General features: G+C 33.8%; 2 protein-coding genes across 7 annotated transcripts; both read left to right on the forward strand.

Annotated features, from left to right (window-relative positions):
• The first annotated feature begins 1,576 nt into the window (after positions 1-1,576).
• LOC131935952 (putative protein-lysine deacylase ABHD14B) lies at positions 1,577-19,155 on the forward strand. 6 transcript variants are annotated; one of them, XM_059292748.1, is made up of 6 exons: positions 1,577-1,595; positions 15,382-15,520; positions 15,870-16,002; positions 16,825-16,990; positions 17,296-17,534; positions 17,920-19,155. In XM_059292748.1, exons 2-6 carry the CDS (start codon positions 15,429-15,431, stop codon positions 18,100-18,102), a joined length of 813 nt encoding a protein of 270 aa, XP_059148731.1. In that variant the 5' UTR covers positions 1,577-1,595; positions 15,382-15,428; the 3' UTR covers positions 18,103-19,155. The 6 variants fall into 6 exon arrangements, with proteins under 6 accessions (XP_059148731.1, XP_059148703.1, XP_059148712.1 ...); XM_059292720.1 differs by lacking the exon at positions 1,577-1,595 and adding an exon at positions 13,596-13,632; XM_059292729.1 differs by lacking the exon at positions 1,577-1,595 and adding an exon at positions 13,901-13,996.
• On the forward strand, positions 5,791-9,765 carry LOC131935941 (surfeit locus protein 4). The gene is made up of 5 exons (XM_059292701.1): positions 5,791-6,082; positions 7,701-7,964; positions 8,229-8,272; positions 8,472-8,658; positions 8,852-9,765. The coding sequence occupies exons 1-5, from the start codon at positions 6,032-6,034 to the stop codon at positions 9,116-9,118; spliced, it is 813 nt and encodes a 270-aa protein (XP_059148684.1). The 5' UTR covers positions 5,791-6,031; the 3' UTR covers positions 9,119-9,765.
• Positions 19,156-19,680: the final 525 nt, after the last annotated feature.

Here is a 19,680-nt window from a genome sequence, read left to right on the forward strand (position 1 = left end):
TGTCACAAAAAACTCGGCATATCTGGGAAAACTTCGTAAAGCGGTCAAAACTGACCAGTTGTATTTCCCTATATAATCTTTGTATTTTATGGGAAAAACAGAGGGTCATTTCAACGCAGACTTTAGGGTACTTAATCTCAGTATATCTGGCTAATTTTTGGCATGTTCCTAGGACAATGGCTTGACCTTTAGGGAAAACTGTCGGTTACACTCAAAGCCCTCGACGAGGGCTAAAAAGTGACCGCGAGTGAAATTCTCTTTATATGAGCTCTATTACGAAAAAATTTTTCCTCCGACGACCCCCTTTGATATTTTGTGAGGTGGTAGAAGAACACCTAGGGGTGTCACAAAAAACTCGGCATATCTGGGAAAACTTCGTAAAGCGGTCAAAACTGACCAGTTGTATCTCCCTATATAATCTTTGTATTTTATGGGAAAAACAGAGGGTCATTTCAACGCAGACTTTAGGGTACTTAATCTCAGTATATCTGGCTAATTTTTGGCATGTTCCTAGGACAATGGCTTGACCTTTAGGGAAAGCTGTCGGTTACACTCAAAGCCCTCGACGAGGGCTAAAAAGTGACCGCGAGTGAAATTCTCTTTATATGAGCTCTATTACGAAAAAAAATTTCCTCCGACGACCCCCCTTGATATTTTGTGAGGTGGTAGAAGAACACCTAAGGGTGTCACAAAAAACTCGGCATATCTGGGAAAACTTCGTAAAGCGGTCAAAACTGACCAGTTGTATTTCCCTATATAATCTTTGTATTTTATGGGGAAAACAGAGGGTCATTTCAACGCAGACTTTAGGGTACTTAAGCTCAGTATATCTGGCTAATTTTTTGCATGCTCCTAGGTCAATGGCTTGACCTTTAGGGAAAACTGTCGGTTACACTCAAAGCCCTCGACGAGGGCTAAAAAGTGACCGCGAGTGAAATTCTCTTTATATGAGCTCTATTACGAAAAAAAATTTCCTCCGACGACCCCCCTTGATATTTTGTGAGGTGGTAGAAGAACACCTAGGGGTTTCATAAAAAACTCGGCAATTCTGGGAAAACTTCGTAAAGCGGTCAAAACTGACCAGTTGTATTTCCCTATATAATCTTTGTATTTTATGGGAAAAACAGGGAAATTTTAACACAATTTTTAGGTTACTTAATGTCTGTACATCATGCTAAGTTTTTGCATACACTACTATAGATGACTAGGCCGTATGGAAAAACTGTTGGTCAGACTCAAAGCCCTCGACGAGGGCTAAAAGATGATCTTGAGTGAAATTCTCCTTATATGAGATATATATATATATATATATATATATATATATATATATATAAATAAACTGACGAACGATCCCCTTAATATTATGTGACGTCGTAGACCGACCATGGAGGGTAACAAAAAAACTTTATTCCCGTCGGAAACAGCCATTATAGTCGTTAAATATGTTCATATAACGTAATTTCTTATATAAGCAAACAATATAAGTAAACAATGACATACGTCATACGTTCAGTTTTCAAGGGAGGTAACGTTCTTAAAATTATTATTTTTCAAATAATTGTATACTATTTTAAACAGAAACAGAAAATGACGAAGTATAGCATTTGTTTTAGTACAAAATTAAGTTGTTAATTTAGTTAAGTATGCTAATTAAATAAATTAATTAATTTCAAAAGGCAATGTAATATAAACTATGAGATATACTGTTCATGAAACCTGTGTAGTTCTAATTCCATTTTAGTTATACATTGCGTACTTTCCAAAAATTCTCTACGAATCTGCATGTAAATGACTAACAAAAACATTTTTTCTAAAGTTAGCATTACTGTTTACATTAAACTTATTAAACTTATTAAAGCACTCCACACCCAATCCATCGCTAAATAATTAAGTATTCAAATTCTCAAATGCCTTTTAAAAACCTAAGCGAAGCTAGGCAGTATGCCTAGTATATATATATAGCTTAGTTGCAACAAAAAAAAACAAAACAAAAAAAAAAAACAAGTTGTGTTGGACGTTAATATACATAGAAAGGCATTTATTTTTTAAAAATGTACTTATCTTAATTAAGATGAAAACGTTGACTACAGCTAATTCCAAATGGAATGAATGGTTGGAACTTCGGGGGGGGGGGGGGGGGGGTGGAAAGGTGGAGACAATTGCGGAGCGTGTCGAGGTGGGGAGGGGGGGGGGGCTGCGATGCACTACAAAAGAGTCTCATCCGGTTTTGTATGACCACCCGGGACCGCGGTGACAAAAACGTTGTCCGTGTCTACAATTAGGGCGTAGGTTACGCCTTTATTTATGGCCTGATTCTCTCTTGGCCTGTTTAGGAATTCCTATAGTGTAACTAATACAGATGAGAGTGTGCATTGAGCTAGAGATGTTTCAGATATATTATAATGAATATACGAATAATTACTTTAAAGATGCCCCTACAGTGTATAAGAATAAATATGATCAAATTACTCGACGGATGTCCTTGAAAATGAGTATAACGAATATGCGCATATTACTTTAAAGATGCCCTTACAGTGCATGGGAATAACTTGGCAACAAGTACTCTAAACGATGCCCCTACACTATACTTAATAAATATCACACACATTTATTAAGGGAATATCATTGACTTCCATAGGACTACCCTTCACTAATGCCCGCTTTTTCTATATAAGTTTTGCTATACGGACAGTGTAATGTTAAAACGAGTGACAGACGATTGAGTGGTAAAAAAAAAATTTTGAGTGAGATCGCAAAACAAATGGAAAGTTACGATGACACCATGACACGACATATCGCAACAATTTTTAAATTACTTTTTTTTTTAAATTTAAAAAAAAAAAAGAATAAAAAAAAAATGTCCACCTCCGCTGGATGCCCCCCAGTGGTGGATGCCCGGGGCCTGCCCCCCCCCCCGCCCCCCTTCCCCTCTGCAAGCCACTGGATTGACCATTGGATTAAGTAGTACCCCCTACCCCGATGTATGGCATCCAAATAAGCGGATCTCAGGTTCTAAGGAAGCCGCTGTGAAAATCAGGACGTCCAACTGCAGACTACTGCCGGAGCGCCATCGGGCCTTTATTTAAAATTGATTGTGCCAGAAAACTTTGCGCAAAAGTGGAAGAATGCATAATTGACAAAAGGAAATAATTACTATTTTCTCACAATCGTCTAAGCTTGGCTATAGCCCTTCATTCTCAATTTTTTGGGTCCGGGAGTCGATATTTTAAAAGTGTATATGGCAGAAGGACTGTTCTCAACCTCTTAAAGTTTTTATGGAGATTGGACAAAAGACACATGGATGCACAAACAAATACAATACATGGTACATTTCTAAGAATTCATGAATTGGTATAATTTTAGATTTCTGAAAGTGTTTTGGCAAAGACCAGAGAAAAGTGAGAATCAGGACGTCCGACCGCACAATATTGCCGGAGCGCCGCCCTGCGATCGATATTTTAAGATCAATGTTTCTTCCAGACTTTTTTCTCCGGGGGAGGGGGGGGGGCGGGAGACATGAACACGGTCTGATATATATTGTGTATGATATAATGGGTGTCGACTTGGCCGTAGAGCCTTAGGTACGTCATCACATGCTGACGACTCTAATCTTCAACCATCATCGGTGCTGAACCATTCACCTTAAAGCAGTGGCGTAGCGAGTTCGGGTGACACCCGGTGCGGCACTTAATGGTGTCGCCCCCCCCCCCTCAGAGGCGTAGCGACACTTCCCGGGGACAAACTTTCAATTTTCGATTTGCACCCCCTCCCCTCAAATTTTCGATTTGCACCCTCCTTAAACTTTCGATTTGCACCCCCTCAAACTTTCGATTTGCACCTATTAAAAGACTATTTAACACTCGAATTATCATTTATCTCTATATATTTTGCTATTTTTTGCCTTGGTGTCACCCCCCTAAATGGTGTCACCCGATGCGGTCTGCATCCCCCGCCCCCTCTCGCTACGCCTTTGCCTTAAAGTAGTGTTTCTTTCAGACATTTTTTCATGAATTAGGGTCACTTCAAACTTTCATGGGGGGGGGGGGGAGGGGGTGGACTGGTTGATGTACATAGTTTCTATAAATTATATATATTTTTTAAAATTTCGTACGTGCTTTGCAGATGAAGTAGAGTTCGTCTGCTTCAGAGACATCGGCATATGAAGGAATTACGGTCAGCACTATGCCCAGCCGCTTTTGTGGCTTGGGTGGACTCATGGACATTCTACTGACGAACCTGAATTCGAGCTCGAGATTTTCGGGTTAGAAGGGCAGCTCTCAACCGCTAGGGCCACGCCCCCCCCCCCCACACACACATAATAGGTCCCCAAATTCAAACAAAGCAAGTATATTGAGACTGGCACCCTACGGAAAGGTTACATTTGTTATCTTCTGATGACTGCGGCACAGGACGATGAAGAACTGTGGTTGGCGACACATGCCCGTCAGGTATGACGGAAAAAGCAGTCGTAAGGCACCAATTTAGTGTTTCTTTCTGACGTTTTTCTCCGGAGAGTGGCGTGGGCACTTAAAACTTTCTGTGTAGGGGGGGGGGGGGGCTGGCGGTGCTAAAATTTTAATATTTTGCATGAGCTTTTGGTTTCTAATAAAAATTATTGAAATAAATAATATATTTATACTTCGATATTTTCAACATTATAATTTTTCCTCCCTACACTCAACTTGTCAAGGGGTCGTCCATAAATGACCTCACACTCTTAGGGGGGAGGGGTCCGTAATTTTGTAACGGTGTGTGATGAGGGGGAAGGGGGGAGTTCAGATGATGTGACGTCACTTTTTTGCATTATAAAAAAGCAATGTTAGAAAACGAATTTTAGCCGTTATTTTGCGTTTTAGAAAACGGTTTTTAATAAATTGTAATAGGAATTTATCAAAATACTCTATGTTGACAGAGTTCTGAGAAGATGTTGAAAAAATATCGATGTTTTAAGAAAAATTCAACAGCGATTTTGAGGGGGGGGGGGGGGGGTGTAGGCTGAGGTGTGACGTCATTTTTTTGGGGGGGTGGGGGCTCTGGCTTTTTGTGACGACGTGTGACGGAGGGGACGTCATTAATGGATGACCCCCCCCCCCCCCCCCCCAAAGATTCCACTTTGGAAATTTAGAATTAGGCCTAATAATAAACATTTAAATATTAAATCCGTATATCACTTAATAGTTACACAATACACGTTATTAAAATAGTAAATTGTTTGATCTAGTAAGATTTAAGACGTCTTAAAATTTACATGGATGTCCACATTAGGGGTGAGGAGAGTTTCGTTGAAAGAGGGCACTTTAGGGGGAGGGGGGGTGGCGGTAAGGGGAGGGAATCTAAAAAATTTGTGAGCATCATAAAATAAATGGATGACTTTTTATTCGGATGTTTTTAAACCTGCTGTGTTACTAGCATAAAAAAAAAAATAACACCCTTTTAATTTTTATCTTCATTGATAATAATAATAAATGAACCTTTTTTTTTCGTATGAAAATACTAGATCTAGATTTCTAGATCTAGATTTAGATCTAGACTTCTAGACGTGTTTTGAATAAATCAGTAACTCTTAGGTCATAGGGTCTAATTATTTTTAGGTTCTACAATATAGATCAAATAACCGATTAGAAAATATGATAAATCGAACCCCGAAGGGATTTAAATTATAATTTTAGGTCAAGAGGTCACTGACGTGGCAGAGAGATATTTTTATCATTGTTTTAGTCCTCTTGTCCCAGACATCATCAATTTTCTACTCTCATAGACTAGCACAATTATTACATCATTTCATTTTATATTTGCAGACATACCGGTTTTTTTTAAATTATATTCTAAGAAAGGGAGATCTAGATATCTAGCTAGTAGTTTGACAACAGTGTGCTGTATGCTGGAGTTAGGTAGCCAACACTCTGCTGTTAAAGAGGCCTAGCTGTTGTAACATAACTCTGCGTTACTTCCGGAAGGAAGCTGTTGTCTGCCTTACTTTCTAATACTACGTGGACTCGAGGTTTCACGGTGGTAAATAAAGCACGGCAAAATGCCTAAACAAAATGAATTAATCGACAAAGCTGAAGATGTTGCTGATCAGGTAGTAGTCTAATTGTTAAACTAACTAGTCAGTCAGTCTCAGTTTTTGTTAGATTCTAGACTATTCATTTTATCATATGTACGCAATTTTGAATCTCAATCGTGACAGATTTTGGCTTTCGGATTTCTTTGGGGAGGTTGAAGAGATTTTCTTGTTTGGTTTTTTTTAAATTTATTTAGACTAGGCCTCATATTTAGCCTGTTTCATTTTTAAAAAATGATAGTTGAGTCAGATTTAGATCTAGATCTGTCAGTTAAAACTTAAACATTTTAAACATTAAGGGTATGTAGTATGTGGAACTTATTGGCAATGGACACCAGCGAGAAAAGTCTCAAAGGTATTTGAGAGGTGTATAAATTCATTTAAAAATCTTGCACGGCGTAGTTACAATTAATATGGTTATAAAATCTTGTCTGTCTGGTTTTTTTCGGACTTTACTAAAGATTGGATGTATTTGATGTTTTTAATATTTTCGGTAACTAAATAAAAATTAAAAAAAAAGAAAAAACAATTTGGTTTTCACGTGTAATGGCGACATAAACAATGGCCGACATAAATTTTATTGTACACATTGTAAGCTAAAAATAGAAACAATAGGTCATGGTGTTTAAATTTGCATAGTTATTTAAAAATTTGATCTGCAAAGTTTTGTAAACAAAATAACTATAAAGTGGGGCTGTCAGAAATCGATCACGGAGTTCCTTTACAGCCAATCAATGTTTGTCTTACGAAAGTGAAACATCGGGTTATAACTTAGGCTTGATGAAAATAAATAGAAATGTAGCCTTAAACTCAACAAATTATTTTCAAGTTCTCTGGATCTGCAACTTGTATGGCATTGATTCTAAAAATATTACATTTCTGAATTAATTTTAGGCTTAAGTTTTTAATAAAATTTTATCTTTTATTAGTTTTATGGTCCTAAATCTAAAAAAGCACATTTTTATTCCATGTCAACAATATTACGGAAGGAATCTCGTCAACTCGCTGGTGTCCATTGGTTGAATGACATGTCTGTCACATATTTAATATTTATTATTTAATATTTACTTTTATTTAGGCCTATTGGTAGACTAATGAAAATGAGTAGGCTATAGGCCTACTATAAACTATAATAGATAAAATTGTTCTTAACTTTTTGGAGGTACCAAACCCCACCAGTTTCATAATGCGCATTCACCGAACCCTACTTATTTTACTTAATACTCATGCGCACAGACAAAATTCAATATTGATATTGATTCATGTGTCTATCTTGACCACTGAGACTGACGTACCAAACCTAAGGGGTTTGATTGAACTCAGGTTAATAACCCCTGTTCTACACGCTAGGTCAAGTTTAGCTCGTCCTATTTACTCGTTTCCTCATTCATCAAATATTTAATTGGAATAAAAAAGAAAGGATGATTCTATTGTAAAACACTTTCACAAATAACGCCCTGATTACTAATAATTAAATTGCAGCAATTGTAGCCTAATAATAAATATCCTACATGTACATGCTATATTTTATCATCTATTTCTCACATTATTAAAATGACAACAGCATCAAACCAGAACTTGTTTAGTCTTTTGTATTTTATCAGTTCTTAATTTTTGAAAATGTTCTATCTTTCAGGTCTTGCGTTACTCCAAGCATGTTCTTCCCCATTTAGCCAGGTTCTGTCTCATAAGCACATTTTTGGAGGATGGCATTCGAATGTGGACTCAGTGGAATGAGCAGAGAGATTATATGAATGTATCTTGGTCTTGTGGGGCTTTTCTAGCCACCATGTTTGTTATCACAAATTTGCTTGGTCAGATAGTTGGATGCGTTATGGTCCTTAGCCGCCAGAAAGTACCTATTGCTTGTGGTATTCTTTTTGGAATAATTGCTTTACAGGTACTATTTACATAATTATACAGCCATTATTTTAGGTCAAGTAGCATTTGGATTAAAATTATCACGCAAAAGCTAATTCCATGAGTAGAAAAATTGTAGTCAAGTATTGTATTTTAGTTACAGAAATTAATTACCCATATTTAATTGTGAAGTATGACAGTAAAAAAACAATACTTAAAAGTTTGCAGCTGTACATTATATAATACAGTTATTGTTTAAGTACAATCAAAATTACATGTTTAATTATTTTATTATTTTCCCCAGACTGTTGCCTACAGTATAATTTGGGATATCAAATTTTTAATGAGGTATGTTTTTCTTTCACTATAATATATTTGTATTATAATTTAAAATATTTTGAAATCAAGTTATTTATGCTCTTTATGATAAAATATCACTAGCTAGACTGTTCTAAACACATTTTCAAACATACAGTTGTAACTTATTAAATTGCTATAGCGTCAGCTGATTTTGGTGCTTACCATTTATTTTAAAATATTCTTTTAGGAATCTGGCTTTAGCAGGTGGTGTACTGCTGCTGCTAGCTGAAAATAAAGCTGAAGGAAAATCATTATTTGCTGGACTTCCTTCACTAGGAGAGAATAATCCAAAGCAGTACATGCAGCTGAGTGGAAGAATTCTCTTGGTCCTTATGTTTCTCACACTTTTACGTTTTGAAATGTCTGTTATGCAGGTAAAGAAAAATGATAACAGTCTGTTTTTTTTAGTTTGCCTATCACATTTTGCAAAAATTATGCATTTTACTGGAATGATGAATTAATAGCAATGGAAAAAAAATTGTCTTTAAAAAAAGTTTTTTGCAGCTGTTAATTGTCTTTGAGATGCAGAAAAAAAGTGGTGAATTGCAAGCTTTCTTTCAATTTCAGATTATTCAGAACTTGATAGGAACAACTCTGATCATCTGCATTGCCATTGGTTTCAAAACAAAACTCTCTGCCCTCGTTTTGGTACTCTGGTTGACATGTCTCAATGTTTACTTCAATGCCTGGTGGAACATTCCAGACTATAGACCCATGCGTGACTTCCTTAAGTATGACTTCTTCCAGACTATGTCAGTTATCGGCGGTCTCCTTCTAGTGGTAGCATTTGGACCTGGAGGTGTAAGCATGGATGAACATAAAAAGAAATGGTAACATAGATCATTTAATGAAGCTCACATACTAGGAACACTTATATAAATATCAATAGCATGATAAAGTATTTTTAGTTTACATTTTAAAGTAAAAAAATTGATTTACAAAAATCAAATTTTTAACTTTGTAACTTTACTGTTGTTATGAAGATAAACTAAGAGGAAATTGTTAAACTTTACACGAATAATGTATAACTGCATTACAGAGAGAATGACAAAAATACCAACCCACATTTTTTGAACAGATGAAATGTTTTAATCTTTAATTGTTTGGCAGTTTGCCATCTTCAAAAATGTATAGAAGTCGTTAAAATATGTCTGTGTGGTTTTAGCTGTTTAAAACATCTGTAGTTTCTTGTAATTTTTATTAAAATGTATTTTTTTTAAATAGCCACATTGGTTCCCTGTTATAATGTTAAGTCTTTTACCTTTAATTTATTATCTTCTCTGATAACACAAGTAATTTTTCTCTCATTGTAATCTACCGTGAACATTGGTTCTACTAGACTAGATTTCATTTTAGTACAAAACCCTTTTCACACACCTGAAATGAACATTAAAACCAGGGTGAAATCTAATACAAAGATTATTATTGAAGTTGTTACATAAAGTGGGTTTTGATTTAATGAATTCATCAAGAGTAAATACTTTGTTAGTTTGTGTATTTCTGCTGATATATTTTGCTATAACTTCATTTAGTCAAATTTCTTTATTTAACTGATACAAATTTTGTTACTTTATTCTGTTGTCCTTGTGATGAATTGCATCAATTAAGTTGGTTTAAATAGTTATATTATACATTTCATTAATTGAATAAAAAATAATCTTTGAACATACATTCTTTTAAACAGTTTTTTTTATTACTGTGCTTGTTTACTCAGAAAAGTAATTCGGAGATGCAATAGTAATTTTACCAGTATATACTATTGAAATGGGCTGTGATTTTATAACAAGTAGCTTAAATAGCCTGGTAATTTTCTTATCACACTGACATTAACATATTGCATCTTGTTTTATTAATTTATAATCTGGTTATGGTTTTAAACAAACCTCACCAGTTGTATTCTTGCTTTGGTAAACCAACAGCGGTTTCTACAAATAGCTGGTGTTAAATTTAATAATCATGGTCAGATTAAAAACAAAAAATCCAGTCATATAACTTATTTATTTTTTTATTCTGCAGTAAATCATGATGTATAGTAAAAAACTTATTTAAACTGGAGTGATGTTAATATCAACTGCTTGATTTTAATTTGTCATTGAAATCACATGGGTGATCAGCTTCTTTGAGATTTACATAAAGTTTCATTTTGAATTCTGAAACTTTTGATACAAGGCTTTAAAAACCTAACGGCTTTAGAACTGCTTTGCAATCCGTTGTAAATGCATGTACACATAAGATTATAATTTCAGAAGTCTATTATTATTTATATTTAAAAAAAATTAAAGTGGTAATACCTGAAAAAAGTTTTTCTGATATTAAGTTTTTTTTTAGTTTATTTCTCCCACTTTGTTTCATATAAGCTTTTTCATAGTTCTTTTGTTTCTTTCCTCAATTTGTTTTTCATTTTATACCTACTCCATATATATATATATAACACTTTGTTAACCATGACAAAAGACAAAAATTAACCTAATTACATTGTGAATTTCTATATTGCTGATGTGGATTAATTTTGGCTTCCTTGAAAAAAATTAAATGTTGTATGCGTTATCTGTCTATATGTATATATGTTTATAGTATATTCAAAAGTTTGCTAATGGTGTTAGGAAACAAATGTAGTATTAAATGACTGATTGCATGTTTTGACTTTGTACATATATAACTTGTTATTAAACTGGACCTAGGTATACCATATACCTAGGTCAACTTTGTTACGTTTTCACCTTTCACTGTTTTGTTGTTTTTATGTTTAGTTAATGCTTTTTAACAATTGATTTCTTCCTCCCTTGCCTGAAAGTTGCTATCCCCCTTGCATCAATAAATAACTGATAAAATTTTTTTGTAGGAATGTTTTGTGATGTGTGCCACATTTTTTTACACTAATATGTTAAAGACAAATAAAATTACCTTTTTTTTCTATACTGTTTCATCCCTGTAAGTTTGGTGGTTTGTGTACTTTGTTGACTTAAATATTTTTCTTACCTCAATTTAGTGTAGGGTGGTGGCTGTCAGTAAGATATGACAGAAGTGTTTCATTTTTGTTATAAATGTGGTAGCATTTACAATATTAAAAAATGGTGCTAGTTAGTGAAGTAAACATTCAGATTTCATCAGTTGTCTTGTTGAGTTGTAAGGTAACCTGATGGATAATTTTTTTTTTAAACTGGAAAAGGTAACACCTTACTAACGATGTTGAGTTTTTTGTATTATTTTAACAGTGTATGCATGAGGCCATATCAGTGATTTAATACCTGCAGAAGCTAATAATTTTTTCTTGTGCCAAACAGAAATGTTTTTTACTTCCCAGATAAAACAGTTATATACTTTGCAGTGGATTTAGCTTATAAGCAGACTTTTTTATTTTAAAACATTTTCACAAGCACGTGCATCTAATCCATCACTTGATAATGGAGTATCATATCATTATTTACATTTATTAAATGATTTACTGCTCATCTAAAAAGTGTTTTATTTTTTTTAAAGATACACACTCTTTTCAGCATAGTTTTGACTGTAACTTCATATATTTTAATTTACTAGTTTAACCACATCATACAAATTCTTATCCAGCTTGTGCTAATGGGAATTCTTCATATGATATAAGACATGGAAGATTTTACTTTCTAATTTTATTTTTAAAAAAACTAATTCACTTTGTCAGGAGTCAATAATGAAAAAGAGCGCCTAATTTATGACTTACAGTTCATGCCCAACAAATGGCCAGTATCATTGAGGCATATTGGACTCTGGGCAGTCCAAAAATCCCCAGATAAAAAGTGACTTGTACAAGGCCTTTTAATTCTAGTCTGTTTGGATTTTGTATTACTATTTGCCAACTAGTTGGTGGAATAAATGCTTAGAAATGGTGTACCTTCACTGGAATACTTCAAGCTATTGATATACTAAAAACTTAAGTGGTAGTGGTCTGAGCATTCCTTGTTTGTATGGTATAATTACAGCAAGATTGTTCTATACCATAACCACCATTGGCTTAATAATTCATTGTATTTTTTTCCTTTGCTATGGCTACTTTCTAAATCTTTATTTAGATGTTTTGTTTAGAATATCTAGAGTACTTCCTTCGCAAACTGTCTTTTTTGATGATTGAATAAAGTTAAAATGATTACTTGATCTTTCAATTTTTTATTATAGTTATAGTGTCTAATCAGATACATTTTTTTTTGTTTTACTTTTAAAATTTAAATGAATTTTTTTTTTTTTAAAGTAACAATTTTTTCACTATTTATATAAAAAGTATACAAAAAATGATCCTTGCAGACATGCAAGAATGAAAGCCCTGCCTAGGCATACTTTTATATTACATGGTTCCATTGGATTTTAGGGATTGACAACCAAAAAGGGACTCTGGGTCAATTACAGCATTCATGAAATTAGTAGTGTAGTAAATATTCTTAAGCATAATGAACTGGATGCTAGCATGTGAAAAATATATACTTTACCTGCATTACGACATTTTCCGGGGCTGTTACTGAAAAGTATATGTTTCTAATATTACGAGCCGACCCGCGGCATATCATACGCCGCTATTTAGTTGATTTATTTTCTACTTTTCAGTAATTCATAATTTGTGAATTCGACAGTACCAAACACTGTCAGTAGCTCATTAAGGACAATAACCCCCCTCCTTTCCCCAACCCCTTACCCCCCCCCCCCCCCCCCCCGTGAAAGCAGCCTCCTCTTAGTTACCGCCCCTAAGTTTAAAATAGTTTCAAACAAAATTATCTGCCCCTAATAACCATCACTAAACCCGGCTCTACGATTGTAAACATTTAGCGTGAACCACAGCTCACCAGACCATGTAGGGGTGGGGGCGGTAGGGAGCGCGCTTACAGCTTGTTTTCTAGGGTCTCCAAGAAGAGAATTGTATGTATAGATAGATGTTTTCTATACTATATTAATTCCATTTCGTTCAAAGGGCAAAGCCCCCCCCCTTCCCCCCCCCCCCCCCCCCCCCCCCCCCCCGAAGAGATACCCAGAAGAAACTTTTTTTTAAACTAAGGGGAGGTAACAAACTATGCTTGATATTTTTATTGTCTGTAAACTGTCGTCATGGACGGCTGCGTTATCGGGGGGGGGGGGGGATGGAAGGGAGGGTGAGGATAATCGTCCTTCACGAGTAACTGATAGTGTTTTAAAGCAAAATATTTTCAGTTGCAGATTTGGTAGTGTTGAATTCACAAATTATGAATTACTGAAAAGTAGAGAGAGAATAAAACAACTAAATAGCGGCGTATGCTAAGCTGCGGTTCGGCTTGTAAAAATTATAATTAGAAGTTTGGCCTAAAATGCCGAAGTTTCTGGCTAATCTGGCCACTCGGGAAAAATCTAGTGTAAACATTGAAACAATAATAAATAAATTTTTCAGACTAAACTATTTTTTTTTTAAATACTCCTTAATAGTAATACTAGATCTACTATATCTAGGTCTAATGAAAACTATTTGTATTAGATCTAGATCTAGTACTCCCACTTCTAGACCTTATTTGGAATTATTTTAACTAGATCTAGATTTAAATCTAGAATAGCTAGAATCTAGATCTAGATCTGAGATTTAGATCAGCTCAGCTAGTCTGAGCTAGAGTATAGTTATAGAGTTCTTCTAGATCTAGCATCTAGAAGTTCTAGATCTAGTCTAGATTTAGATTTACTGATTTAGATTTCTAGATTTTAGCGTGTAACGTATTTAAAAAATTGGTGGGTTTTTTTTTATAAAGCTGGATCAATTCCTTTAAAGTATTTAGTCTATTTACTACACCTGACCAAACAACGTAATTTGAGTAATCCCAAATCGGTAATCTATCGTTTTGGGTACGTAAAATCGCCCGCGACTAGTAATGTGAAAAACAGGTGACTCCTTACATTTTAATAATTATTTCACATTTTGAGGAGGATTTATGTTTTAAAAATACAAAAATGTTTCCTTGTTTCATTTATGTACCTGTTTTTAAACAATTGAATTAAAACTTTTCAGTAATACATAACACCAGCGATGTTTCCAACAGATGCAACCATGCTCATTTACTATAGCAGCCATCTTGTTAAAGTTTTATTTTTATAGACTTATAGCGAAGATTCAGGCGGAAGTCACTCTATTTTACAAATGGCTGCTGTTTATATAGCAAATCTTGCTTGCAGACACTGCTGTTTAAAGTTAATTTCTGGCATATATTGATATATTTAGCCATTGATTTAGGTTTATTACTCATTTATCTATAATATTTGACACAAACATATCACAATATACTTCTATTACAGCTTTGACAATGAGGTAACGTTTTCGCACATTAATAGCCGCGGGCGATTTTACGTACCCAAAACGATAGATTACCCCCAAATCAATAATGATAATCTGATAGAAAATCCAATTGCCATGTTAAATTATAAATTAAAAATTAAAAAGTACAGTAGGTCTACTTGAACTGATACTCATACTGTGATACTGATACATGTTTATTACAATTCAGAAAAAAAACCTTTTAAAAACAGTGAAGAAACAACTAAAATTCAGTCTCTTAACACAACTTTTTAAAATGTGTGTCATTAATCTTATTATCACACTTACTGAACCCCTCTTCAAACAAAAACATGATCACAAATCTGGACCCATAGTTGTGTGATGCTTTTGAATGACCCCTAATTAAAAGTAACTATTTCTCTTTAGATTAAACAATTTATTGGGCGGATGAAGTAGTGTTCATATGTTTCTTGACCTCGGCATTTGAAGGCAAGGTGTGGTCAGCACTATGCCCAGCTACCTTTACTTTCCCTAACATGAGTTAGGTACCCATCATAGTTGTGTGGACTCAGGCACATTCAACTGACTTAAACCCGGATTTGAATTCGAGTCTTTTGGGTTATCTCTCAGCGCTCTATTGCTAGGCCACGCCATCCCTATGACCTTTAATTGCTTATCCATTATTTCTATTTTATATACTGTTCTTAAAAGAATATTTTAAGTTGGCTAGAATAATTCAAATAAGAAACCTAATCTCAATTGATATATTTGTCTAATTTTTAAATTGGAATCATGCATTTTGAAACTGATCTAAATCATTGAACCATTAATATTTTCTATTTAGCAACTGACAAAAATTAGCTCAACCAGCTGTCGTTGATATTTACTGCCATGGGAGGCTTCTGGCCCAGTGGGGTTAATGTTAATAAGCCTGTTGTCTTTGGGATAATAGTCTCTATAGCAGCAATTTACTTTATTTACAGGTAGGCTACAGCAAAAACATTAAACCACACACAAAATAAACTGCATAACTTTAGTTTATATGCCTCATATATGAATATCAAACTGCAAATAAAAGTGTTGAAATCATTCTGTATGTTTGGGACATTGCCTGAGAGTTTAATTAAATGACCTAATCATACATATCTGACTGCCTTGCTGTGTGGAAATATGTTATTGCCTCATTTTTTTTTTTTTAAAAAGACACTTTTTTGATTATATCTAAAAAGATTTTTTTTTTAGATAATTCTAAAAGGTATACAGTCCTAACTTCGATTTAGCATTTTAAAACATAATTTTTGTGATAAATTTTCTTGTGCCAATTTATTTCAGCAGATATGCCACAACAACAACAGTAGAAGCAGATATTATCACATCTGAACGTACAATGCCAGCGTTGGATAAGGCTGCTGTGAGAGATTTACGAAGTGAGGCTAAACTGGTAAATGTGACTGTCAGAAACAAAGTAGGTTTTTCTTATGTTTAATGTTTAGCAAATTTAGCTTAGTTACGTATATAAAAATTCTTACTTCATTTGTAAAACCTTAAATAGCAAGCGCTGTGAGGATTTTTTCTTGTATTGGTATATATGTGGGTGGTGGAATTTTGAGAATATTCCATAATATAGGTCTACATACGTAAATTCTACTACTTATTCCTTTACACTTTTTAAGGAGAGAAGAGCCAGTATTTGAATCTACATTGGCTAATTTCCTCCTGTAAATTGGCTAATTTCCTCCTTCTTGACAGATTAAATTTGATGTTCCTTTTTCTCTTGTGGGTTCCAACTTGAATACTTGAAGTTGTTGTTAAAGTGTTGTTTTTCTTAAGAGTGTCCATAATATTTTACTTTTCTTTCAATTATTCTTATTTTTTAAAAAATGTTATTTAATTTAAATAAATCTACCATTGGCTTATATTTTGAAATTGTATCTTTACTGAACCCTGTAAATTAAAAGTAAATTAAAGTAATGAAATCAGTTTTTACCTGATGGTCAAGAGTGCAGGTAAAGTAGAGTTCACCAGTTTTCCTCACCTCAGCATAAAAAATGAAGTACCCATTAGAGTTATGTGGTCTCAGGGATTGTGTTCTATAACTCTGAGCCCAAGACTTGAAGATGAGACTTTTGGTTTAGAAGTTTGGGGGGGGGGGGGGGGGGGGGGGTTTAGTTTTGATGTTCACTAGTACCTGTAAAAAGGAACCCCCCCCTCTTCCCCTAGTGCTAAATAGTGTTACGCAGCCACTTACAAGTATTGCAGTTTTTGTTTATCCTCTTCTATTCATCAGCTTTTGAGGGTCTATGTAGTGCAGGTTATGAAAAACTTGGGAAAAGCCAAACTGGATGTTCTGTTTCTTCATGGTCAGAAATTTTCTTCTGAAGACTGGATACGAAATGGATCTTTAAATCATGTGGCCAACTGGGGTTACAGATCAGTGGCCATAGATTTACCAGGTGAAATAAGCATTTTTTACTGAAACATTCTTTATAAATAGCAATTTTATCAGATTATACATAATTTTTTACTATACATCTAATCGAATAAGAAATTTTAGTTTGTGGCTACTACATGTATCTTTACTATAGATACACCTTTTTTGTATTTGCTAAAGGGTTTGACAAATTCTAAAGCATAATAAAAGTTTGATATGGCTAAAATAGTTTAATATGTTTGTTTACTTTTGATTTTTATAGTTGTTTAAATTAAATGTTGAATTGATGAACTAAAAATTTAATGCAATGTTTATTTATACATTTAGGACATGGCAAGACTACAGATACTATTGATGAATTAGTTGTTGATGAGTTTCTGAAAGCTTTGGTTTCCAGCTTGAAAATGAAAGAAAATGTTGTTATAATTGCCCCATCTGCCAGTGGTAGATATGCTCTGCCGTACTTGTTCAATAAACCAGAGACAAGCACAGACAGAGCCAAAGGATTTGTGCCTATAACCCCAGTGGGCACAAACAAATATGTTGATAAATTTCCAGCAAGTCAGGTATATCTTATATAACTAGATTCTTCTGAATAGATCAATATTTGAATGCTTGAACCAATGTTTATTGAAATTTGGCATAGGTCATTAGCATAACCTTTAGCCACCTCATAAAATTTATTGCCATGAAAATAGAAACAGTTTTTTTTATATTTCTAAAATTTTATAGAGGCTATGCTAGTCTTAGATGTTTTCTTTAATATAGGGACCATTTGAGTTTAGCATTTTTTTTACCAGCTTTGTTTTTTTTTTTTTTAATTTTCTTGGAAGTGTGGAGAAAGAATTGCAGGGTTTGCTGGGGGTATTTTGTTTGTGTTTAACAAAATACTGTTTGTGGAATAGATTTTCATCTTATATAATATGAATTTTTATTTATTTTTGCTCTTAGATTCCAACATTAATAGTTTATGGTACAGATGATAAACAAGGAAAAGAAGTTGCTGAAGATTTGAAAAAGCTGCCTAAAAGTGAGACATCACCAATCGAAGGTGCAGGCCATGCATGCTACCTTAATAAACCAGACGAGTTCCATAATGCTTTATATAACTTTTTGATAAAGTTATCTTCATGAGTTATCATCCCATGTTATTTTGCCTGATGTTGAAAATTGCAAAAGATTTTTTTTATTGGTGAAATTATTTCATATCTTTTTTAATTATCTGATTTCCAGGAATTTTTCTGAGGGGAAAGCAATATCTGGATACTTAAACTTATTGCATTTTTCTTGTTATATTTTTTAATGACTTATGATATTGTTATTTAGTCCAAATCTGTTAATACATGAATATTTGTGCTCATCTTTTAAAATTGAAATATTATATTTTGAAGAACTTTTCTAAATTTGATGCTTTCACTGAGGATGCTTATATAGTTGCTTATTTTTAGACACAGTAATATTTCATAAGATTTACTATTTCAACCTGGAAATAACTGAAAATACATTATCCTTTTCCTAGAAAATAAATAATTTTCAAGTACAGAACATTAACATAATCTGAAATTAAAAACGTCATTGCCTAGCCAAAGTTAAAACAACAAATAGTTGAATAACAGAAACCAAAGAAACCAATAAACAAAATTGCAGTATGGTGCAATTAAAATTTGCTTATTTGAAAGTTCTATTTATTTTGTCTTTCAACAAGGTAAAAAAATTTGATAATCTGCTTTGCACATTTCAGATAATTTATGCTTGATTTTGTGCAGTCTACTCGGTTCACATGCACTAAGCTACTGCTTGTTAACATAGTTTATATTTTATATTTATGATGTATATACAAAAATGTAAAATATGTATATTATGTTAATCTGCCAATTACTTGACTTATTTATTCAATGTTGCATGTTTTTATCACTGGATATTATGACTTTATGGATTAATTTTGCTTAGGAATATAATTATTTGTATTGAATTCACAACCATATGTTTTGTGGTATTATTTATTATTAAAATTTAGATTATTTTTTTCCATTTTACTGATTTTCAAGCTGAACTTTGTTATTAACCTACCGGCATTTAATAATTTCTAACCTGATTATTTTATTTTAAATCATCTTGCCTGTTGATGACAAAGATATTTTAAATGTCTTATAAAAAAACATTATGAAAAATGGTTTTTAAAATATTGCATTGGTGTTTGTTGTTTACGTCTTCAGAAAAAAGTGATTAGACCTATTAATTAAGCAAACTAATGCTGACACTTACATATTGAACTCTTGAGTTTGGTGATTAATTGCTTACCATCTAAACCAGGGGTCTCCAAACTTTTCAGTCCGAGGGCCGCATTAACTATCAAATTTCTGTTCGGGGGCCAGTTTCTTCCAGACATGTCTTTGATTTTTCTGAGCAAAGTTCCTCAGCCATCACCAACAAACGTTTTTTCCGTGGACAAAAAGATCTCAGCGGGCCGGACGAGAGGACCTCGCGGGCCGTAGTTTGGAGACCCCTGATCTAAACCATGATTACTTATTTCATCCAATATTCTACATTCATCATTGTCATCATTTGCAGTTCCTACCCAAGACACATGGACAGATGAAGTAGAGTTTATCTGTTTCAATGGCGTCTGCATACAAGGAGATATTGTGGTGAGCAGTATGCCCAGCCGCGTTTGTTTCCCTAACTTGAGTAGTTACCCATAAAAGCTAGTAA

This window comes from Physella acuta, unplaced genomic scaffold, assembly GCF_028476545.2.
Source record: "Physella acuta isolate Inbredline_101_S28 unplaced genomic scaffold, ASM2847654v3 ptg000013l, whole genome shotgun sequence".
Classification (NCBI taxonomy): Eukaryota; Metazoa; Mollusca; class Gastropoda; family Physidae; genus Physella; species Physella acuta.